Source organism: Rattus norvegicus, chromosome 2 (genome assembly GCF_036323735.1).
Source record: "Rattus norvegicus strain BN/NHsdMcwi chromosome 2, GRCr8, whole genome shotgun sequence".
NCBI classification, from domain to species: domain Eukaryota; kingdom Metazoa; phylum Chordata; class Mammalia; order Rodentia; family Muridae; genus Rattus; species Rattus norvegicus.
In genome coordinates this window covers 61,643,971-61,666,640 of record NC_086020.1, presented here as the reverse complement: position 1 = coordinate 61,666,640, position 22,670 = coordinate 61,643,971, and the positions used below count along the sequence as shown (strand labels likewise).

The window sequence follows — 22,670 nt, the reverse complement described above, 5'->3', positions numbered from 1 at the left end:
TAGAGAAAATAATATCACTTTTATTGAAAACATTTAAGACATTATTATGGATCTCATACATGGAATACACTTATATTTTGTATCCATTTGTCTGCCAGTATTTAATAAGTTTACAGCCCATTCAACATAACATGGTGTATATAAAAACTTTGGGGATAATTCCCAAATTTAAAAAAAAGTGATAACATCTATACTATATCAACTTAATCTTACCTCAACAGGTTGTGCAGAGTCAAGAGAGCTCTACCACAGCCCCAGTAATGCAATGGCAAAGAGAAGGTGTGGCAAGCCAAATGTTGAGAAAAATTTTTATCTGAAAGTCTAAGCCAGTAGAGCTCAATATTATCTACATGGGATTTTTTTATTTGTTTGTTTTTTAAAAGAGGAGCCAATTATTTCTGAGCACTGTAAACAATTGTACTATTTAAAGGTTCTCTGAAATGACTAGATGTATTTTATTAATGAATATAAGAATAAAACCCACAAAAGCAAATGCTATTTCCCAGTCTAGACTTCAGAAGTGTCTCTCCTATGTAAGTAAGTACTCTTATTCTTGCCCTAGCCCTGTCCCAGTCAGGCTAGTCTCTGAAATATTTTGAAGAACAGTGAGCTCAAACTTGGCTGACTCCAGAGCCACCACTACATTTAAACAGAGCACCAAAACTCTTTGCAAATGCATTCTTTGAGGTGAACGCTTATTTCCAACCTGTATCAGGTGGCGATCCCTTTAGATGTAAAGAGTAACAAAAATGCTGAGTATTTCCCAAAGTCGTCTGGGAATATTACCTTGTGGTCTATTCTTCCTAGCCCCTAAAGTATCCAACATAATTGGTATGCCATTAGAATGAGTAGCAGTGTGACCAATGTAACAGTTAAATACTCCATAGAGAAGCCCAACTCCAACACCCCTCAGATCCTAACAACCCTAGCTCACCTACAAATCGCCCTTAGCATGGAGCTATCCTGACTTCCTCATCACTTAGTTTCAAAAAGCAGAAAGCCTGCGAAGGTAGAGAAGCGCTGGTGGTCCCCATGGAGGGCACCGTTGCCCATTCTTAGCCAGACTTCATCTCCTTTGGCCAACTTCAGCACTGCATGGTTGCTGGATGTATCTGATTTTCCCTTTGTTTCATAGCTGGGAAGAGAAAGAGGGACGCCCTAGTTAATCTTTGCAGTGCAAACCCCTGCCCTCAGCATTTTCTGTCTGTATCTTCCCCTGTGCTGTAAGTGTAGTTGTGTGTTCTCGAAATGACATGCATTCCTAGAACTGTCCAATAAAACCTTCCTTCTTCTTTCCTTTCCCTTGCCTCTAGATTACCAATTACTATAATAGGCTAGAAAGCCTTTCATAAACATCTGGGTTCTATGTAGAAGAGAGCTAGCTCTCTTACCTCTGTTCAGACTGGGACCATACACCCAGGAATATCTTTTTTTTTTTTTTTAGTTTGTAACTTGCATTTTTATTGGTTATTTTATTTATTTACATTTAATTTTTTAATTTACATTTTTTATTAGATATATTTCTTTACTTACATTTCAAATGTTATTCCCTTTCCCAGTTTCCTGTCCATAAGCCTCCCCATCCCCTCCCCCTCCCCAATATGAGTATCCCCCCCCACCTATTCCCCCTTACTGCCCCCCCATATTCCCCTGCACTGGGGGTCCAACCAGAGCTTCCAGGGACTAAACCACTACCAAAGACTACACATGGACTGACCCAGGACTCCAACTGCATATGTAGCAGAGAATAGCCTTGTTGTGGCACCAGGGGAAGGGGAAGCCCTTGGACCCAGTAATATCTTATCAAGCCTCTGTGAACTGTTAAATGAGGAAGAAGGAAAGCTCTACTATCTTTGAACCTTCACACAGAGTCTTTATTATGATAATTTATTTCCTTCTTGCAAATCTGGAATCTGATATTCAACAAAGATTCTGTCAACAGTTATAATGAAAATATATTACATTTGCTCACAGCCAGACAGTAGGCAATGTGGAATTAAATGTTGTGAGCTAGAAAGATAAAGACTAGTGTGTGGTGGCTTGAATGAGAATGGCCCCCATAGGTTCATATATTTGAATGCCTATTCCTAGTTGATGGACTGAGAGATATGGCCTTGTTGGTGATGTGTCACAGAGGGACGGTTTTGAGGTTTCTAAAGCCTGTATCAGTCTCATTCTTTCCCCCACTCCTCAAACTTGTGGACAGGATGTTGTTAGGTCTCAGCCACTGCTTCAGGGACATGCTTGCCTGCCTGCTGCCATGCCCCCCACTATGATCTCCAGGAACTTAGCCTCTGAAATGGTAAGGAAAGCCCGAAATAAATGCTTTATTATATAAGATGTCTTGGTCACGGTGTCTCTTCACAGTGATAGAACAGTGACTAAGACATCATGTTATGCTTAGAAGATATTTGAAAAGAATATAGTGACACAGACTACGTGGTATACACACGCCACCTAAGACAAAGTATTCCAAAGAGGCAAATACTGTTTGCAGCTTTTAGAAGACGTTTCCTGAGAAGATGAGTTTGGAGAATAATAACATGCTTGAGAGACAGACTGTAAACAATTGGGGCCCTAACAAGGCTGAATAATAAAACCATGTACTTTTATACCTGGAAGAGCAGGGATAGAACTGGTGATGTGTTCTCATTAGGAACTTTCATTCAGAGTCACATTCTTCTGTATCTCATAAATAGAGAATGTTGCCTTTCTAACCAAATCTACTATTGTAAAATGTCTTTGGTAATAGTAACTATATTTAAAAAGGGGCAAACAACAGGCCACATGAGTAACAGGCTAAAAATGGTCCAAAAGTGTACTGGATGTGATCCACCAACACGTGTCACTGACTGGGAGCAAGCCGAGCAAAAGCCATGTGTGTGTCTGTGTCTAAGGAAACTGCTGCTGAAGACCCAGTCTTGTTATAAAGACTTGGGATATTTGACTTAGTTCTTAGAGCTACACCAGCAGGAAGTGGAACATGAAAAAAAATCCCTAAAACTTACCACACCACTTTGGATGTGGCCACAGAGAAAGGTAAAGAGGAAGTATTCCCCCAAAGGATGGAATCAGAAGCCAGAGAGAAACCCAGATGAGGACTTGGTGTATGAAAAAGACTACTCATCTCTGAGTTCTAGCGTTGAACTGGTTTAGGGTCATCTCCCACGGAGACTAAGACAGAGAAGTGTGTCCTATGATAGGGAGGAGGAAGAACTAGATGGATATTTGGAAATCAAGGACTTGGAGCAGGTTAGATGTTCACCAGTATTCATTCTCTCCTTGTTATGGTTTTGATGGAAAATGTCTCCCACCAACTCCTGTGTTTGAACACTTGGTCCCCAGCTGGTAGAATTTCTTTTTTATTGGGAGGCTGGGATGTGGAATCCTTAGATGGCAGAGCCTAGTTGAAGTAAGTAGGTTAAAACAGTGCTCTCTTGAGTGAACATCACCCCTAGATCCTTCCTACTTGATTTTCCCTATCCCTTGTCTACTGAGACATGAAGAACTCTACCATATGCACATCCAACAAGGAACTCGTTCATACCTTCCAGGCTGTGCCAGGCTGAATCCTCTCAATCTAATCTATTAGACAAAAATAGATCCTCCTTTAAGTCACTTCCTCCTGGGTCCTTGGTCACAGAGATGAGAAAAGTAGGGACCGCCCTCCTGCACACTGACTGTACTGGTTTCTTACTGCTCCTGGGTTGGTTAGCTGAGGTGGGGAACAAGGTGAAAATCTGACCTAATACAGGGGCTCTCATGAAGAACGAAACTGCTGCATTAGGCTGTTGATTCCTAAACTCTTCCCTGTCTGTAAGACTTTCTCTGTTCAAGTTACAGCAGCAGCCGAGAGACCTGTAATAGAAACCATCACGTACCTGTACATGCTGAACACCGTGTTACCATTGTGCATAAGGTACACATACACTTCCTCCACGTCCTCATGCTTCATCATGCTGAAGGTGAAGAAATACACGCCTGGGAAGGGCAAGGATTCACTCATTCACCTGTACATAGGTGGTAAGTCATGTGATCTCACACCTGGCTTCGTTATTTTCTGGGTATTGTGTAGTTTCTTCATGGCCTGTTTGTATGACCATCCTCTCATCTGCTTGTCTTAAATGTGCTTTATTTTGAGCTTTCCTAATGTATTTCCTGTTTATACTTAGTAAGATTTTAAAAGTTATTAATCTAATAATGAGTCAAACATGACATTAAAATAGACCGCTACACCCCACAAATGTTGGCCAAGGTAATGAAATATTGGAGCACAGAGTAAATGTTTCATAGTTCTAAAGAAACAGTTCAGGAAACTTCTCACGTGGCTGTTATAAATCAGTCAAGTGATGTGCAAAGGAAAATATCCAACTTTAACTCAGCCACAACACTTTGTTACTAAAGGTATATTCTTACTGATTTCCATGTTACAGTTTTTGTACTACTGGGTATACAAGAGAAACCCCCAGAAATATCTACAAAAGAAAACTAAAGGAGCAATGGGCCATTCCTATTTCGTCTCAAATATCTATTTGCTTTCTATGAAGATTTCAGCTCTTAAGGCTGTCATAATTCTTCCTCTGATGTTGACCCAAGTTGTAGAAGAATAATTATGCTTTGTGAAGTGCCAGGGATGTATATTTGATGGCAATCAGTGATGTCCATTTGTACACCTAGAGACTGGGTCATAGATGAAAGGCAAAGACAGATGAAAACTGTCTTTGTAGATGTTGAGTGTTCTATATTTTATAAGATTTAATTTCATACACACATAACAACTTTCAATACTTCTAGAAAATAGATTTATAATCAAAATGACATCAAAATACATTAGTCTTCCTTCCTTAAAATGATGCTATAAATAAAAATAGATTGCAGAAACACTTTAGAAAGAGCAGATTAAGAATCCAGACAGCAAACAATGAAACTCTTAGAATGGCAGAAGTGAACCTGTATTATGTGAGCATGGGGCTTTCTCTGCCAAGAAAGGGGAGGGGCCACCTTTGTGCTCTGGGTTCCAGGCCTTGTGTGGTTGCAACTGCAAATATCAGCTTTCTCTGTCTTACTGATCTTAAAAATGAGAAAGATGGCCATCAGTTGGTAATCACTAGTGAGGCTAAGAAACAAGCAGTCCGTTTAAGGAATCAACTGTTACCATCAGGATGGTGTCCAACCAAGGGAGCTCCAAAAGCCTTTAATCCTTACGCTTTGATTATCACATCACTAAACTCAGTGAGATTATTAACCCAGGATGGCCAGGCACTTATCTGTGGCATAGATCATGATTTGCAAAAATTGTTAGAAGAAAATTAAAGCCCTCAGAGCAAAAAAAATTGCAAAAATTAACACTGATGTTATTGCAGCTATCTCTGTAGTCACATGCCATAGGCCATGTCTCACTTCAGTGGAATAGAATAAACCAAAGCACATGTTAAAAGCATGTGTGCAAGCTTAACACAGACACTTCATCCATTAGAATATTTTTATTATATATATATATATATATATATATATATATATATATATATATATATATATATACCCTGAAGGGGAAGAAAGAAAACAGAAAGGCAGAAACTGGAAAACTGTCAAATTTACACAAAGCTAGAACACTGAAGAAAATCAATAAAGTTCAGCTCTGTAGAGGCAGCAGGACGCTGGGCAGGGCTTCTGAGACTGGTGGAGTTAAGAGCTCAACTCCTCCCTGATGGAGACAGGACACACTCAAGTGCTAAAGGAATGGTCCTGGGATCAAGCCTACACAGGCAGTTTGCTGGGAAAAAAATATAGGATGCTAAAGTGTTTCTATGGCAGTTAGGATGTAGATGTCAGGATTTGTCAGTCTCCTGAAAGCTGGGAAACTTCAAAACTGGTTCAGAAGTCTTCCTTGGAAGTATGCAGAGGCAGAGGAACTGTGGTCTCAAAGGAGAAGCACATAGAGGAGGCCCACTTAAGAATTTGTTATGTAGTGTTCGGTGGATATCCCTGGGAGGCCTGCTCATTTCTGAAGGAAAAGTGGATCTGGATGAGGGGGCAGGTGGAGGGTTGGGGGTACTGGGAGGGGGGAGGAGAAGGAGAGGAAAACAGTGGTCGGGATTTATTGTATGAGAGAAAAATAAATACAAAGAAAAAAAAAGAATGGGCTCCTCCCCTTGCTAATAGCTGATCTAGGAGGAGCCAGTTCATTCAGGAGTCAGCTACTTTTCAAAAATAGAAACAACAGCAAGAACTACCCAATGGATGACTAGTACTGAAAGGAGATGTTGCCACATACTAGATGGATGATGTCACCAAAAGCTTCATCATCCTGAGTCGTAAATATACACATAGCATTGTTATAAAATAGAATTCAAGAGCCTGTGGGAGAAAGATCCAGACAAGACAAGGAACTGAAAACAGGGACATTGGGAAATTCTGATTATATTATTTTCCCAATAGGTGTGACCAAATACCTGACAAGAAGCAATTCAAGGAAGGAAAGGTTAATGTTAAAAAAGGGCTGCATTCTATCATGGTATAGAAGGTATGACATCACCAGCATGTCATGTGACTTAGTGGCTCTGTAGCCAGAAAGCAGAAAACAGACAGGACGTGGAACCAGACAAAACCTCTATGCCTGCGGTAGTGACCTACTTCCTCTAATAAGGCTCCTACCTAAAGGCTTCATAGCTTTGCAAAACAGTGCCACCATCTGAGGACCAAGTGTCCAAACATGACCTTACAGGACACATTTTATGTTCACCCTACACAGTCTGCTACAGGCCTTCACAGTCTCATGGCTGTCTCACAATACAAAATTCATTCACTTCAATTTTTAAAGCCTCCACTGTCTTTTATGTCCTAATTCTGGTCACAAGTATACAGCATCATCTAAGAATCAAGGTATTCTCTTAACCGAGTCTCTGCACAGGTCAAAACCAAATTACATACTCGCAGCATATGGCACAGAGTAAATATTTCCATTCTAAAAGGGAGGAATGGAAGCAAAACCAAACCCTACTAGGGCGAGCGCCAGAATGTCCTACAGCTCCCTCCCCTAGTCTGGGGTCTGGGATCTGGGGTCTGTGGTAGAACTGTCTGGCTCTGAAGGGCTTTGGCTGCTCCACCCTTCCAGTTCTGCTGCTTACGGAATACATGGCTCCTCTCTTAGAGCAGATCCACTCTATGCCTGGAGCTCTCCTTGCTGGAGAACCCCAACTTCTGTAGCCAGTCCAGCATCTCCAACGTTCTAGGGACTGTTGCAATGAGTTGCACTTCCATATCCTCAAGAAATGGTCTATCGAATCCTCCTTGTAGGAGCCCTGGCCCTGAACACATTATATGACTTCAGTGGCCTTCTATATACCCTTGGCATCAGACCACAGAACATTTCACAACCCCTTCACTCTCATTTCTTTAATGTCTGGTGGGGAAAAGCCATGAGAATAATGCTCCCAACTTCTACTGCCCCCTCAAAGTGTAGGTTGGCTCACCTTGCACCACAGCCATTGTAGCCTTTATGTGCCTTTGAGGCTGAACCTGGGAAACACTTCTCCAAGTGGCAGTATTGGACCAAGAACCTCTTTAGCTCCCCTGTTAGCTCCCTCTTGAGCTCTATGTTCTTGCGAGCATTCTGGCCTTCCAAACTGCCACCAGGAAGCCCCACTGAGTCCCACTGACATCATTCTAGGACTTTTGTGACTTGCAATTCCAAACTCTTCCACAGTCCTACAAGAAAGCTCCAAGTGCTCGAGAATCATGAAGTCAGGCTGATTGCAGTAATGGCTACCCTTCCAAACCATACCAATTTTCTGAATACCTTTTCTCATTGCTTTTAGCTAACACTTGACAAGAAGCAGCTTAACAGGGGGATTTATTTTGACTTACAGCTTAGGAGAAGATACCAAACATTACTGTTTGTAAAGCTAGGTGTCAAAAGCATGAGGCAGATGTCACATTGCCTCCATAGTAAGAAAGCATAGAACACATAGGAAGTGAAGCTAGACCTGTCCTTAGTGGGCCTCTTCCCTCAGCAAGACCAACCTCCTAAAGGTCCCACCGCCTTCCAAAACGGCCACTGGTGGGGACCCAGTATCCAAACATACAAGCCTATGGTGAGCATTCCACATTCAAACTACAACACCAATGGATCCTGAATAAATTCCAAAATCAGTGGCAGTGTTGTGCCCAGTGGATTTATTTATTTTGGTAATCAGAGTTTAGTTACCTTAAATCTAAACATCAGAGGAAACAGACTAAAGTGAGTGTGAAAATTTGGCAACTTTTTGTAACTTTTATAAGTCTAAATAACTTCAAAGTTAAAAAGAATTAAACAGTGGGATTTCTGTTTGTTTAGCTTTGCTTTTTAATCAGTCAGCTGTCCAGACTTTTCAAAGACTTGTTTTTAAAAAAGTCACCACATGGAAAGATTTTTAAAATATTTGGTAAGTCTTTCTTTAAATAAAACAAACTATAATCAGAATATAGACTATGCTAGCTTTTATGTAATAGGATTAAATATATTTTTATAAACTAATTTTTTTTGCATTTTCACTCAATTTTTAATATTAAAATAGGTAAAACCTTCTTTGATGTAATGACAAAGGAATACAATTACCACACAGTCAAACTCTGAGGATTATGTTCTGGGGTCTTTAAAAATCGGACATGACTGGGCTCTCTCTGGATTACTTGGTTCCATCTAAATAAATAATCTTTGAAGTCATAGTCATTGTTTTGGTTCTTTTTTCTCCATTCAGATTTTAATAGGTTTACCTGGCATTCGGAAGACTATATGAGCTGCTTGTTTCCCTTCCTCTTTTCTTTCCTCCTTCCTACTTCCCCTTCCTCCCTCTCCTCCTTCCACCCCTCTCTTCCTTTCATCCATTTTCCCCTTCCCTTCCTGCCTTTCTTCTTCCCAGTTCCTCCTCCCTCTCATCCCACCTCCTCGTCATCCTCCTCTCCCTCCTGCCTGCTTTCTCTTTACAATGGCTTCATCCATTGACTTTGCATCTCACCTGATACGGGGGCCCCAAATCTACCAGTCATGACATCGAAGAAGTTTCCAATGTTGGTCTCAACACTGCTGAAGATAATGCCACTGTTCTGATTGCTGAAGTGAGTCGCTAGAGAAGCCATGAACGCAATCTAAGGATAGAGCTGGTGGTCAGTCCATCGGCAATTTGTCATGAAGAAAAACATCCTTACACACGTAAATCTGTTTCAACATTACCTGTGATGGTAAGCGTCATATAAATACCAAGCAGTAGGCAAGTAAGTAAGTGAAGTATAATAATTTAAAGTGTTTTAAGCTTTGTGATATCAGTCTGCATTAGCAATTCTAAATACAGCTCAAAAACTACTAACGTTTAAAAGATACTTCTTTAAATATCAAAATTCTGTTATTAAGTAAGGCTGAAAAATTTTGCATAAAATTCTCAGACTGTAGATTTTAGAAGCGCATTTGTACATGAAGGGATTAGAGAAATTGACAATTGAGCAACTTCTTAATTTTGTTAACCCTAGGAAAGCCTTAAAAAGTAGGAAACACAAGATTACTATGACTTAATATCAGACTTGTTATGTGTGTCTTTATAAGTGGGGTTGTTCTGTAGTCAAACTGAGAAATGTGCACGAATGGCTAGTAAGATGGCGGCTAGTAAGAGGGCGGCTAGTAAGAGGGCGGCTAGTAAGAGGGCGGCTAGTAAGAGGGCGGCTAGTAAGAGGGCGGCTAGTAAGAGGGCGGCTAGTAAGAGGGCGGCTAGTAAGAGGGCGGCTAGTAAGAGGGCGGCTAGTAAGAGGGCGGCTAGTAAGATGGCGGCTAGTAAGATGACTGCACAGGCAAAGGTGCTTGCTATTAGGCATGACGAACTGAGTTCGGCTCCCAGTGACCCCACGATAGATGAAGAGAGCCAGCTCCTCCACAGCTGTCCTGTCCTCTGACCTCTACCCATGTGCCATGGCAGGAGAACGCCCCCTCCAAATAAATAAATGTAATTTAAAAACATTTTAAAAGAACACCCACAAAATTACTACTGGCTGGGCTCCTGGCATAGTAGTTCCATGTGAAAATGTTTCTTTCTTATTACAAATACAGTTTTTGCATGAGAATGTGTCAGTTTTTTATCCAGAAAATATATTCATTTTAATGTTATAGAGTTCTATTTATTTATATGAGTAGAAGTGTTCTTTGAAATATTGCCATTCATGAAACAATGATAAATGACGCTGAATGCTCATGTATGTTTAAGAATAGTATCTGGACTTGGTCTAACACATGCTGTAATTCTAGCAGCTCATGAAGTTGTAGCAGCAATCCATGCCTGTGAGTTTGGGGTCATCCTGGCAAGTTTCAAGTCGCCCTCTGTGACTGTGGTCCTTGTGCCACTGAGGGCCTCCTTTTTTAGAAAAATAATTTAGTTAAGTTACTTGACTGTATGCTATAGTGATTGTCTCTGAACTTGTTTTATTTCGCACACCTATGTTTTATTGATTATTTTTCTTTACAATAAAAGGCTATTGTATGGATAATCTTTAAAAAGCAAAAGAGACTTTTGCAGTTATCCAAAACACAGGAAAAGTGGTTAAGTAAAATCAGAAACTTATTGGGAAAGCAAATTTTCTGAGCATAACTTTGCATAAAATAAATATCAAATAAATTGGAGCAGAAAATTCAAGAGAACCAGAGAAGCAATTAGTGTGAGCAGCCCCGCCTGTGGCCTGTGGCTAATCCCTTGTGTGGACAGCCTCAGCTCAATCTGTGAGAACAACTGTTCTAAGAAACCTGCTCCCAGCTCCAACCTCGTGATCCAGGGGATTGGGGTGTACATATCTATTTGAAGATATGGTATTGAGTCCCGGCTTACATCTGAACCTCAAACTTTCAGTTGAGAATGAGTCATGATTATTTCTCCTTTACTGCTGCTACCATTGTTACCATTACTGGTGTTTTAAAAATAGAATTTGCGTAACTAAGAGGGCTTTGGAACAACTCTGTCTATCAAGAAATTGTATTACTTGATAACAGTATTGGAGAATATTTGAAAGCCAGTGGTGATCCCTTGAAAATAAATAGAAGAACAAATTCTTTAACATCCAAAGGATGTCCAGTCCCCTTCTTCACAAGCTTCCTTTTCAACTAACTTTTAAATTTGCAAATTTTGAAATTAAAATGTGATTGCCATCCCCTCCCTCCAACTCTTCCTATGCTTCCCCTTCCCTCCTTCTCAAATTCGCCTTCCTAAATTATTATTGTTGCATACATAACTGTGCAAAGGCATAACCATAATCTGCTGATTCCTTCCACTGTTGTTTGACTGTATATCTTTTCAGGACTTGGCATTGGTGTCTGATAACCAGTTAGGGGCTCATCCCTGAAGGACGCCGAGTCTCCCTGTGTCTGTGGTTAGATGCCTGAAGCTCATTGTCTCGAATGAGAGCCTACAAGATTCGTTCCTCCCATGTTAGCTTGTCGTCTGTCAGAGCTGCCATTGCTCAGGCAGCAGTATGGTTGAGGTTTCGTAGGTGTATCTTTCCAGTTATTTCTAGGAGACACAGTCTAACAGTACACTTCCTGGTCCTCTGGCTCTAATAGCCTTTCTGCCCCTCCAGTGATGTTCTCTGAGCCTCAGGTGTGGGGGTTGTGTTGTAGATGGGTCAGCTGAGGCTGGGCAGCTCAGCAACAGTGGCTCTCTGCACTCTGACCAGCTGCCTTCACAAACATCTTAAGTCTGTCTTCCACAAAGCATGAGAAAGCAGCATCTCGAATGGCTGTATCGTCGTGCTAAAGTGGTTAATAGATGAAATATAATGACTGCTCCGGGTGTTCTCCATTAAGTCACCCATTCTACAAAAAGACCATCTATATGTTCTGTGTTGCTGGTTTTCATCTATCCCTAGACTGTCATAGAAAACACCTTAGCCGGGACGGTCTCCCTCCCACTTGTTAATTTGTACTGGCATATGAAACCCAGCATGCTGGAATGATTAAACAGTATTTGTTACAAGTTACCCCCAAGCCCACAATAAGGTCTAGCAACACACAGGACATCTTGGTTTGCACTTGAATAAGAGGAGCCCAGAAGAATTACACAGTGTGTCCAAGAGTAAACATCTCTGCCTTCGCCCAAACTGCACTTTCCTCTGATCTTTCAAACAAGACCAGCTTTATTCGCTGGTTCTCACAAGGTCTCCTTTGCTACAGAATTTTCTCCCAGATACTTAACTTTACCCATTAATTGCACTTTAAGGAAGACTTGTTAGCCACACACAACCTGAATAACAACAACAGAACCTGGTTTACCATGTTGATACAGATGCCTTCTAGGAGAACTGTCTAAATATTAATAAACTTAGACTTCATCATTTTTCTGGGTGACCTAACTTCAATATTAACGAATTGTAGATGTTGCAAGAACTATAAAGACGAGTTAGAAAGAGAAATAAAACAATTCATACAACCATAAATGGGTTATGGTCATAGTAGATTTTTAAAACCTCACGCTGAGAGGAAAAACAACCTAGTCTAGCAAATTTGAATAACTAAAAAACAAAATGTCCTCCATGGACAGAAGAGTCTGATGCAAAAAAAAAATTAAAGAAAAATTGAACTACAAAATCTGACTGAAGAGAAACAATGTCAATCTGCAAAGGTGAAATTTTACCACATAAAGTGGCAAATCAGCAAATAAAATATAAGTAGGTACTTAGCCCTCCATTTACATACTTAACTACGTCAGTGTTCAAATTGGCTAAAACCCTCTTCTTGTTGAACCCACTGTCTTATCTGGGAAACAGGATATGAGGTCATATTTATGGTTGCATGGTACTTGGTCCTGTGAGAGAGTTGGATTTCACACACGCAGTAGATACCCTGTCCTAAGAATGCCCTCAAATCTGTGTTTGACAGCACAGGCTCAGTGCAAACATCCTGTCATGTAGATGAGCCTACCAAAACTGAGATTTCCTCACCATGAGCAAGGCTTGCTCACTTTAACCTTTGTTCCCTGGTCCCTAATGGTCAGACAGGGTTAGCAGTCACCCGGAGGGTGGTTTACCTGCAGCTCTGGTGGCACCCCTGGGTATCCCTTCTCTCCTTTGGGGCCATGCTGCCCCCGTTCCCCTCGAGGCCCCAGGTCGCCTTTGTCTCCTTTCTCACCCTTGGCCCCTTCGTGGCCAGTGGCTCCGTTATTTCCATTGTTTCCATGGTTTCCTTTAAAAATCAGAAATCACATGAGAAACCTTGGTCAGTCGTCTCAGAATATATGTTTTATACAGACACAACCCTTCCACTCAGTTGTACAAGGAGAGCATTTATAACAACCCTGACCGGAGTAGCCAAAGGGCATCAGATGGACTCTAATAGATTCTGAAAATAGCATTAGAAACTAAGACAGCAAAGCATGCTTTTCTGTAAAGTAAGGGACGAAGGAAAGACTGTGCAGAGAACTCAGCACCCCATCATCATTGAACACGGTGAAGATTTTTAAAAGCACATACCCACCAATGGCAGAATGTCTACCCCTTTGCAATGGTACATTCCTATCAAGTTCTACAAACATTTTAAATGATCAATGTTATAATAAACCTCAGTGACATCTTTAGGTATAAAGGTTCAGAAATAAATAGGGGTGGCATGGCACTTTTTCAGTGTGGGTCATTATGTATTTATGTATTACATCCATAGAGGGAAAAACTAACCTAATTTATCCGCAATAATTTATGTTTTCTAAATGGATGAGGCACGAGTGATTTTGTGCTATTATGTATATTTTTCCATCTCCTTCAAGTTTTCTACCAAAGGTTTGAAGCAATTTTATAACCAGGAGTAAAGCTCATAAAATACAATCGTTTTAAAATCAAGAGTCAGGTAGAAAATTCAAGGGTTCAGTGAGTCTCACGGAACAATCCGCACTTCCTTCTTGTTTTCATATTCGCTAACCTTCAGGTCCTCTTGTATTATACTTTGTATGTTACCTTTGACCTGTCGCTGGGCTAGGTTTGCAATGCTTTCAGACCAATGAACTTTGACTGTTAGGTTAAAATGTTCTGTCACAAGGCACTTTCTACTGGGAAACATTTAACCAAACCCAGCTTGCCCTGTAACTTCAAAGGAGGTCAAACAAAGGTTTCAAAAGAGTCAAAAGACGATTTGCTTTACATCATTGACCCTGTGAATCATTGCCTTTGATGGACAAGACAAAGGGCAGGGTTTTGTCTCTTGTTTTCATTATACATTTGGCGTCACATGAGAACTTATCTAAGAGTGTACAAAAGTTAAAATTTTGATAAATATTGACATCAATGAGGGAAAAGGAAACAAGACAAGTAGACCTTGGCCCAACCCTTTGTCAAAGGAACTCAGTAAAACACTGAATAGTTTTGGACTCTTCAGGGGTGGGGGCAGGTAGGAAGTGTCCTTGAGTGTCCTTGAGCCTAAGCAGCTGGAACAACATAACACAGAAGGTTGACCTTCTAGGTTAGCAGCAGTTCTCAACCTGTATGTCACGATCTCTGTGGAGTCAACAGACTTTTTCATGGGGGTCACCTAACACCATCGGAAATATTAGATATTATGTTATGATTTGTGACTAGCAAAATTATAGTTACAAAGTAGCAATGAAGTAATTTTAAGTCAGGGGCAGGGGTCACCATAGCACGAGGATCTGTATTAAAGGGTCACAGCGTTAGAAAGGCTGAGAACCACTGCTCTAGAGGGATCGGATGAGATCAAGAGCCTTCACTGCCTCTGCTGCTAGAGGTCGAAATGCATCCCTGAGACCAAGTAAGGCATGAAAATCAGCTGAGGGACAACAGAGATTGGTGAAATTATAAACAAAAATAAAAACGGACAAAAAAACAACAACAAAAACAGCCTAAACCTAAAATGACACAGAAAGTTTACACTCCTCAGTAGGTCAGAGAGAAACACAGCAAGCTTCCCTCTATTTACTAAGGTCTAAGAAAGTTATAGAGCGCTGTGTAGAATACACTACAGAGTGTTATGTAGAATGCACAGAAGTACTGACTGCTGTGATTTAGACTTAAACATCTTCTCAAAGGCCACATACTAGAGGCTTGTTTCCAGTATGGTGCTGTTGGGAAGTGGTCTGGTCTAGTTGAAGATTAGAGGTCACTAAGGCTAAGGATGTGAGGTGTGAGGGGAGGTAGTAGGAACCTCTTCTCTTCTGCTCTCTCACTTCCTAGCTGTCGAGAGGGGAGTGGCTTTGACCCACTACAGCTCCCCCATCCTGAGATAGTTCCTCATTATAGTCCCAAAAGTAGGCTTAGCCAGCCAGAGGAGAAACCTCCGGGATACAGGAGCAAAACAAACCTCTTCTGTAAGTTAATTATCTCAGGTATTTGCAACAGTAACAGAAGGGGACTGTGCGTAGGTGCTGACGTGTTTCCATTCCCAGTAAGTGGGTCTCTCCCCAAGTGGTGAAGATCCTCCCTTCCTGAAGCCCTTTGGATCCTTGGAGTAATGTAGCAATTATGTGCTGTAAAGGAGTGTTCCACTTGAAGTAACCTAAAGAACCAACTCCCCTGACAAGGTCTTTATCATCGCATCTTCCACACATACTGGTATACTTAAACCCGTATTCATGTTTACTCTTGGCTCCTAGTTTTGACCCAGTCTGCTACTGAAATAGCAGTGCAACTTGTGTGTCCTTACCTGGAATGCCAGGAGGACCTGGGGGTCCAGGGGGCCCTTGGTAACCACGGAATCCATAATCTCCATGGCAACACTTGCTGCAGTCTGGGGGCAGTCCTCCAGCTTGTGGAGACTAAAAAAAAAAAATATGATGGAAAAAGAAACTTCAGGCAAAGATATTTGAGAGCATTTAAGAACGTTATAACTTCCTCTGGCCTTCACCCTTAGGTAAATTTAACTCACAGTCACATTCAGAGAAGATCTGAATGCCCGAATAGCATGGGGGCTGAGGAGTAGTTAAGACCAGTGGGTGATCAAAGATACAGGAAACAGAAATTCCACAGCAGATGTGCTACGATGTAAGTGTGGCTGTGCAGCAGCTGCCCATGTCAGCTTTTGACAGCAAAAACACGATCTCATTCCGAAAAGGACACAGAAACCTCCTCTCTCTCAATACCCAGAAGTCTTGGGTACTGAGTTAACTCTCAATGCAAACAACCAGCAACTTCAATGGAACCCTTAAACTCTGCATCTCTCATCCTGGCTTACGTGGTCTAAAAAGTCTGTCTCTCCACTTCCTCATACCTCTGAAGCACACACAGTGCTGAGAAACAAAGTGTACATCTGCTCCTTTATTTTTTAATTGAGAAGTAGAAATATAACTATCTTACACAGCCGCTGTTTTGAGATTTGCGTGTGCATCCTTGTTGAATGGCTAGTTAACGTACATCTTACTTCATTTGCTCTCCCAGAATGAGTACGTTCAAAATCTACACTCTTGATAGTTTTCCAGAATACAATACACTGCTATTAGCTGCATCTATCCAGTGGATTTTTATCATCTACACACGGAGCAATTTTAACTTCGATATAAGTATTTAGCATCTCACACATCCCTCTTCTAGATTCAAAGTTATTACCTTACTGGACTAATATTGAGTGAGCACATACAGGTACTAAGTATGCAAAGATGCGACTTCCAGTAAAACGTTTATTTATATAGAAAGAAAACATTTGAAAGTGTGTGCTTGCTGTGAAGGAAGACCCAGGGGACTGACTGGAGGGAGAGTCAGAACTTGTAAAATCTGGAATCTCGTCTGCACTGGCAACCTGCCTTTTGATTGTGTCATGCAAAATACTTGCGGAAGCTTTCCTAGACACCAGCTATAACTCAACTGTTTTGAAAACAGCACATTGTTGCTAAGGGATTCATTATGAAAAGAAGAAGGTAGGGAGCTATGGAGGGAAGACTTTAACATTTCTGTTCTCTCCCCCACTAGACACGTTCCCCAAAGAAAGCCAGATCGCTTCGCCTCACTGCACATTTACGCCTCACTTTTAGTAGTTGGTCTTATGGGCATGGTCACTGTCCTCCCTTTTCCCTAAAGTTTTCCATAAAACTGGTCCACACCTTCTATGACACAGCTCTGAAGGCAGTGTTGAGGGATGGAGAGCTCAAAGCTGGAGAAAACTCTTAGCTTTGCCTCTGCCGGGACAAACTACAGACAGAGAGAAACGATTAATGGCTAAGGAAAAAAGTCAACTAATGCACATGGTCAGAGGTGACAACACTTGGAAATCAAACACCACAGCCAGCCCCACCCACCACACATCTCAGAAGGGTGATCATCTCCTGCGTGCTTTGCTAATGAGAACTACAGCTTCGAAACCCTGGGAAAGCCAGAGTTTGGCCAATGATGGATTTCGTGGATAGAGAAAGGGGACAGGGTATGGAAATCCTTGTGTAAGAACATAGTGAAAATACTGAAATGCTCAGGACTGTTAGAATAATCACCACACTGGGACCAGTGTTCCTGCTCAGTTCTTGGTGGCCTTAGAAGAGTCCTCACTCCCAGACATCAGTCTGAGTTGGCCCTGAATTTGTTTTCCAGCTCTAAGATGCAGGCAAAGATATTATTTTGTTTAACTCCCCAGAACGACGTCAAAAGAACATTAACTTTTGTTATGTTTAAACAGTTTTGTTACATTTATTTCTTCATTATATGTGTGGGACATGTGATGTGGCCATCAGAGGACAAACGTAAGAGTCCTGGGTAATAGACAGTTGAACTCGGCAGCAGGTGCCTCTGCCTGCGAAGCCAGCTCGGACAAGAGAGAGCCCTGATGCTTGCATTTCTAAGTCTAGCATCCGAACACACAGAGGTGGTACTCCTCAATACGTAAGCTAACAAGGATGAGTGGTGAATGTACCAGCTAACAGGGGTGATCCCAGGAGCACAGATCCCTGGCTCTCATGGCTGGGTGCCTTGCAGGAACCCTCCTATGGTGTTCCATTGCATGTTCTTTCCTCTAGCCTTGCCTTTCAAGGTCTAGTTCAGAGGGAAAATGGAATAGTACAGTGAGGAGGGAGGGACAGACAGAGGGGTGGACAGAAGGACGGATAGACAGAAAGAGGTGGCATGAGGAGAGGTATTTGCTGGTGTAGGTGTGTGCTCATGGGTGTGCATGTGTTGGGGACCAAAGATCAATGTTTAGCATCCTTCCTCTGCCTTGTTTTCTAAGACGGAGGCACTGAACCTGAAGCTTGCACATCAGCTAGGCCGGCTAGCCAGTGGACTTAGGGATCTGCCAGTCTCACCCAGACTCCACCCACCCCTGGTGCTGGGTTACAGGTGCACAGCCTCCAGTGCTGGAAAGCTGCACTCAGGTCCAATGCTCGCACAGCAGGCGGACCAAGCTGTTACATTTTTGATGGACTCAGAAGTTGGACAGGACGTAGTTTAGACATTTTACTATCACTGAGGAAGAATTTGCATACGGGAAGATATTATCCACACTGTCTTTATTATTATTATTATTAACTTGAGTATTTCTTATTTACATTTTGAGTGTTATTCCCTTTCCCGGTTTCTGGGCCAACATCCCCCTAATCCCTCCCCCTCCCCTTTTTTATAGATGTTCCCCTCCCCATCCTCCCCCCATTGCCGCCCTCCCCCCAACAATCTAGTTCACTGGGGGTGCAGTCTTAGCAGGACCCAGGGCTTCCCCTTACACTGGTGATCTTACTAGGATATTCATTGCTACCTATGAGGTCAGAGTCCAGGGTCAGTTCATGTATAGTCTTTAGGTAGTGACTTAGTCCCTGGAAGCTCTGGTTGCTTGGCATTGTTGTACATATGGGGTCTCGAGCCCCTTCAAGCTCTTCCAGTTCTTTCTCTGATTCCTTCAACGGGGGTCCCGTTCTCAGTTCAGTGGTTTGCTGCTGGCATTCTCCTATGTATTTGCTGTATTCTGGTTGTGTCTGTCAGGAGAAATCTATATCCGGCTCCTGTCTGCCTGCACTTCTTTGCTTCATCCATCTTGTCTAATTGGGTGGCTATATATGTATGGGCCACATGTGGGGCAGGCTCTGAATGGGTGTTCCTTCTGTCTCTGTTCTAAACTTTGCCTTCCTATTCCCTGCCAAGGGTATTCTTGTTCCCCTTTTAAAGAAGGACTGAAGCATTCACATTTTGATCATCCGTCTTGAGTTTCATGTGTTCTAGGCATCTAGGGTAATTCAAGCATTTGGGCTAATAGCCACTTATCAATGAGTGCATACCATGTGTGTTTTTCTGTGATTGAGTTACCTCACTCAGGATGATATTTTCCAGTTCCATCCACTTGCCTATGAATTTCATAAAGGCATTGTTTTTGATAGCTGAGTAATATTCCATTGTGTAGATGTACCACATTTTCTGTATCCATTCCTCTGTTGAAGGGCATCTGGGTTCTTTCCAGCTTCTGGCTATTATAAATAAGGCTGCTATGAATATAGTGGAGCATGTGTCTTTGTTGTATGCTGGGGCATCTTTTGGGTATATGCCCAAGACAGGTATAGCTGGGTCCTCAGGCAGTTCAATGTCCAATTTTCTGAGGAACCTCCAGACTGATTTCCAGAATGGTTGTACCAGTCTTATCCACGCTGTCTTAAATTTGTCATCCTCCTTGCCAAATCTGGTCGTTAGACAGTAGAAGCGTGAGCAGCATAAGAAGAAAGGGATGTCTGTAAGATAAGCTCCACCCATTTTGCAGGAGGCCCGGAGGCAGAACTGAATTATACTATTTATTACTGAAGAAAAAGAACACATAATTCCTTTGCTGGGAGGAGGAGAAGGGAAATGGGAAGAGGAGAGAGGCTACAGTGAGAAAATGCCAGGTAAAGGAAAATGTAGACATAAAGATCTCTTCCACCTCCAACCCACCATGGATGCTATAGCCAGCCCCTTTCCTGGTACACAAATCTTATCATGTCACTGCCCTACTTTAACAGACAGAACTTTCTGGAACAAAGTTGTGTCAGAACTCTTTCACTAGTTAAGAGTCCTCCTTTGCAGGACACTCAGATCATCTGCAGTCTCCTTGCACAGGACAGGCTCCAGTCACATCAGCTGCTCATGGGCTCCTTCAGTCTTCAGTGAAACACAGGTTTTTATCTACTGCTCTCTAAGCCTCTGCTGCCATCTTTTTTTCTCTTTTTACCTTATTATGCCTTAAAGACCCAGTGACCAACACGATTCTTTTTTTCTGGGTGCTCTTTGTACATTGACCTTGTTTACTGCACAGAATTTAATCAAACTTAGTTAATAAATTAACAACAAAAAAGATTGGGTGACTGTGAGTGAGGAGAAATTTTAAAATGTAACAAAAACTTAAATTCGAGTAAGAAGAGATTGAAGAAGAATGAATGAATGAGTGAGCGAACAAATAAATACTGACAAAATTTTGTTTCCAATAGAAGGTGGCTTGAGTGCGTTTCTGGTCTCAGTCTACATCCTACAACTTGGAAAAGGTAGAAGCTGGGAAATGCTTGGGGAAGAATTGTTGGGGAAAAATAGAATTAGCATAAGGAATAGGATAGGGGAAGTAGGGAGGGAAGGAAGAACTTCTCATGGTCCCAAACTCAGTCTTGGCACTGGTATCCACTTGTAGAGGAATGGTACTGGAAGCTTCCAGGATGCTATCTCCTTCAGGCTCTGAACCTCCTGAGTAGCTCAAATAGGTCTTTATATGAAAATGCTTCAGGAACTCAGGGCTGGCAGACTGGAATGTGGAGTGGAGCAGAACCATAGTTGGGATTTCCGCAGCCCGGTTGGTGTTGGTTGACAGGAAATAAGGAAAGACAACCTGTAGCGCCCTAATGGACAGCCAGGAAAGACACCGTCCATCCACCTGGAAAGCCCACCAAAGCTGAAAGGGGCACTCTGGTTACATCTCCCTTGACAAGGCCCCCTGGAGGGACTCGGGAACTGCACTCAGTAATCCCGTTAGTTACAGGTCTCAGGCTGTGTGGCATTCTAGTCTGGCCACAGGACCAGATGATCGACTGATGTGGCTAGGTAGGGGGGTTAGATTGCAACTATGTGAAAAGAAGTTGCAAAGCTCTACAAATCAGACAGGCGACTGGTTTTTGTGGTAACGTGCGCCTCTTCAAAGATCGTGCAGTCTGAAGTAACCCTAATTGCCATTCCAGCTGACTTCAACATTTTTTTCTTGCATGCTTAGGCTCCAAGTACAGAGACCTTGCTTCCTGGTTTTGGCTGCTTTTGATTAAGTTGAAGTTTGGCGATTTGCAACTAACTACACCAAAACCTCTACTCACCCCCGTGCTACCAAAAAAGTTAAAGATTAAAGCTAATGTTAAAGCTGAGATGCTGAGCTTCTGCCCCAACAAATAAATCAAGTTTTGTCATCCAGAAACACTGTATGATACAATACAGCTTGTAATTTAAATATGCTGTCTTTTTGGATTCCTTTCCTTTTAATGTTTTAATTCTGTCTTTACAGAAAAAAAAAATGTTAAACAAGAAGTCCTAGCAACCTAGACCACTCCAAAACAAATAAACAAAACTGGAGAAAAATGTTACAGAAAATTCACAAATCCAAGTAAAGCAGGCTTAACGGTTTTTGGCAGAGGCAAAGAGCAGCTTCTCCCTGCTGGAGAGGATTAAAAAGAAACCAACTCTCTTGGAATCAGCAAATAATTATCTACAGCAGTGCATCTATCCATTTAGGTCAGCCCATTTTTTCCCCTGCATAATCAGAGCAATTTAAAAAAAGAGAGAGAAAAAAAGTCCCAACACAGAAGGAAGCTAACTCCTTTGTCCCCCTACTCTCCTGAAATAGTGCTATGGCCCCTCGGTCCCAGAACATCATGCCAGCGACTAGGAGTCCCTGCTGGATCCCAGGACACCCCGGCGACACTCCCACACAGTTCATCAAACTGCTCACAAGCCCCAGTCCTATGAATCTTAGTCAAAACCACAGCAAACAACAGCAGGCAATAAGTTTTCAAAGAAAATCCTTAGAAGAGAATTCTGAGTACCTGGCCCCAGAATGGGTTGATCTGGGCTAGGTCCTCTACCTCAGGGTGCGGAAGCTCATCTGGTCTCAGGGATTTTAGGTCTGTAGAAGTGTTATTATCCACAGTCCCCGTTTTAGCATGGCTCTGCTCTCTCACTTTCTCCCTCCTGGAGCCGCTACGGCCAGTCTGCTGGTGGCTCTGGACTATCCTGGCCACCGCTTTATTAGCTCTTCTGCTCACCTCCATGTATTCATCTTGACACAGGCAAAATGGGAGGAAAAGCAAAGCCAGCAGGTGCCACCAGACGAGCTGCCTCCTGAGCATGGCTCGTGACAAATCGGCAGAATCTCCCCGGGGAAGCTGATGGGGGCTGTAGGCACCCGGCACCCGGCACCCGCACCGTAGTCGCCTCAGGCAAATGCCAGGTTTGGAGATGAGAGCTGCAGCCGGCTGTGTGGTTTTATACTTTTGGTGTGTAATAAATAAGGCTGCAGTCATGCCAGAGTGACAGCAGCTCCCCCCCACCCCCGACAGACCAGCCCCCATTCATCACATTCCTGCACCGCAGGCAAGACAGTTTGTGTGCTCGGCGTCCAGTTGCTGGGGTTCATAAATGTCACACCTTGGCATTTTTTTTCTTTTGGTACAAGACTGAAGGAAATATACCCAACCAGCTGGAAACAGAGTGTGTGCATCCAGTGGTTTGCCTTCATGATTAGACACGGAAAGGCTGTG

General features: G+C 42.3%; 1 protein-coding gene across 2 annotated transcripts; it reads right to left on the bottom strand.

The window, feature by feature from the left end:
• Positions 1-22,416, bottom strand: C1qtnf3 (C1q and TNF related 3). 2 transcript variants are annotated; one of them, XM_006232067.5, is made up of 6 exons: positions 22,176-22,416; positions 15,653-15,764; positions 13,035-13,189; positions 8,997-9,126; positions 3,882-3,981; positions 1-1,135 (listed from the first exon to the last, which is right to left on the bottom strand). In XM_006232067.5, exons 1-6 carry the CDS (start codon positions 22,257-22,259, stop codon positions 976-978), a joined length of 741 nt encoding a protein of 246 aa, XP_006232129.3. In that variant the 5' UTR covers positions 22,260-22,416; the 3' UTR covers positions 1-975. The 2 variants fall into 2 exon arrangements, with proteins under 2 accessions (XP_006232129.3, NP_001127908.1); NM_001134436.1 differs by having other exon boundaries at positions 76-1,135; positions 21,957-22,325.
• Positions 22,417-22,670: the final 254 nt, after the last annotated feature.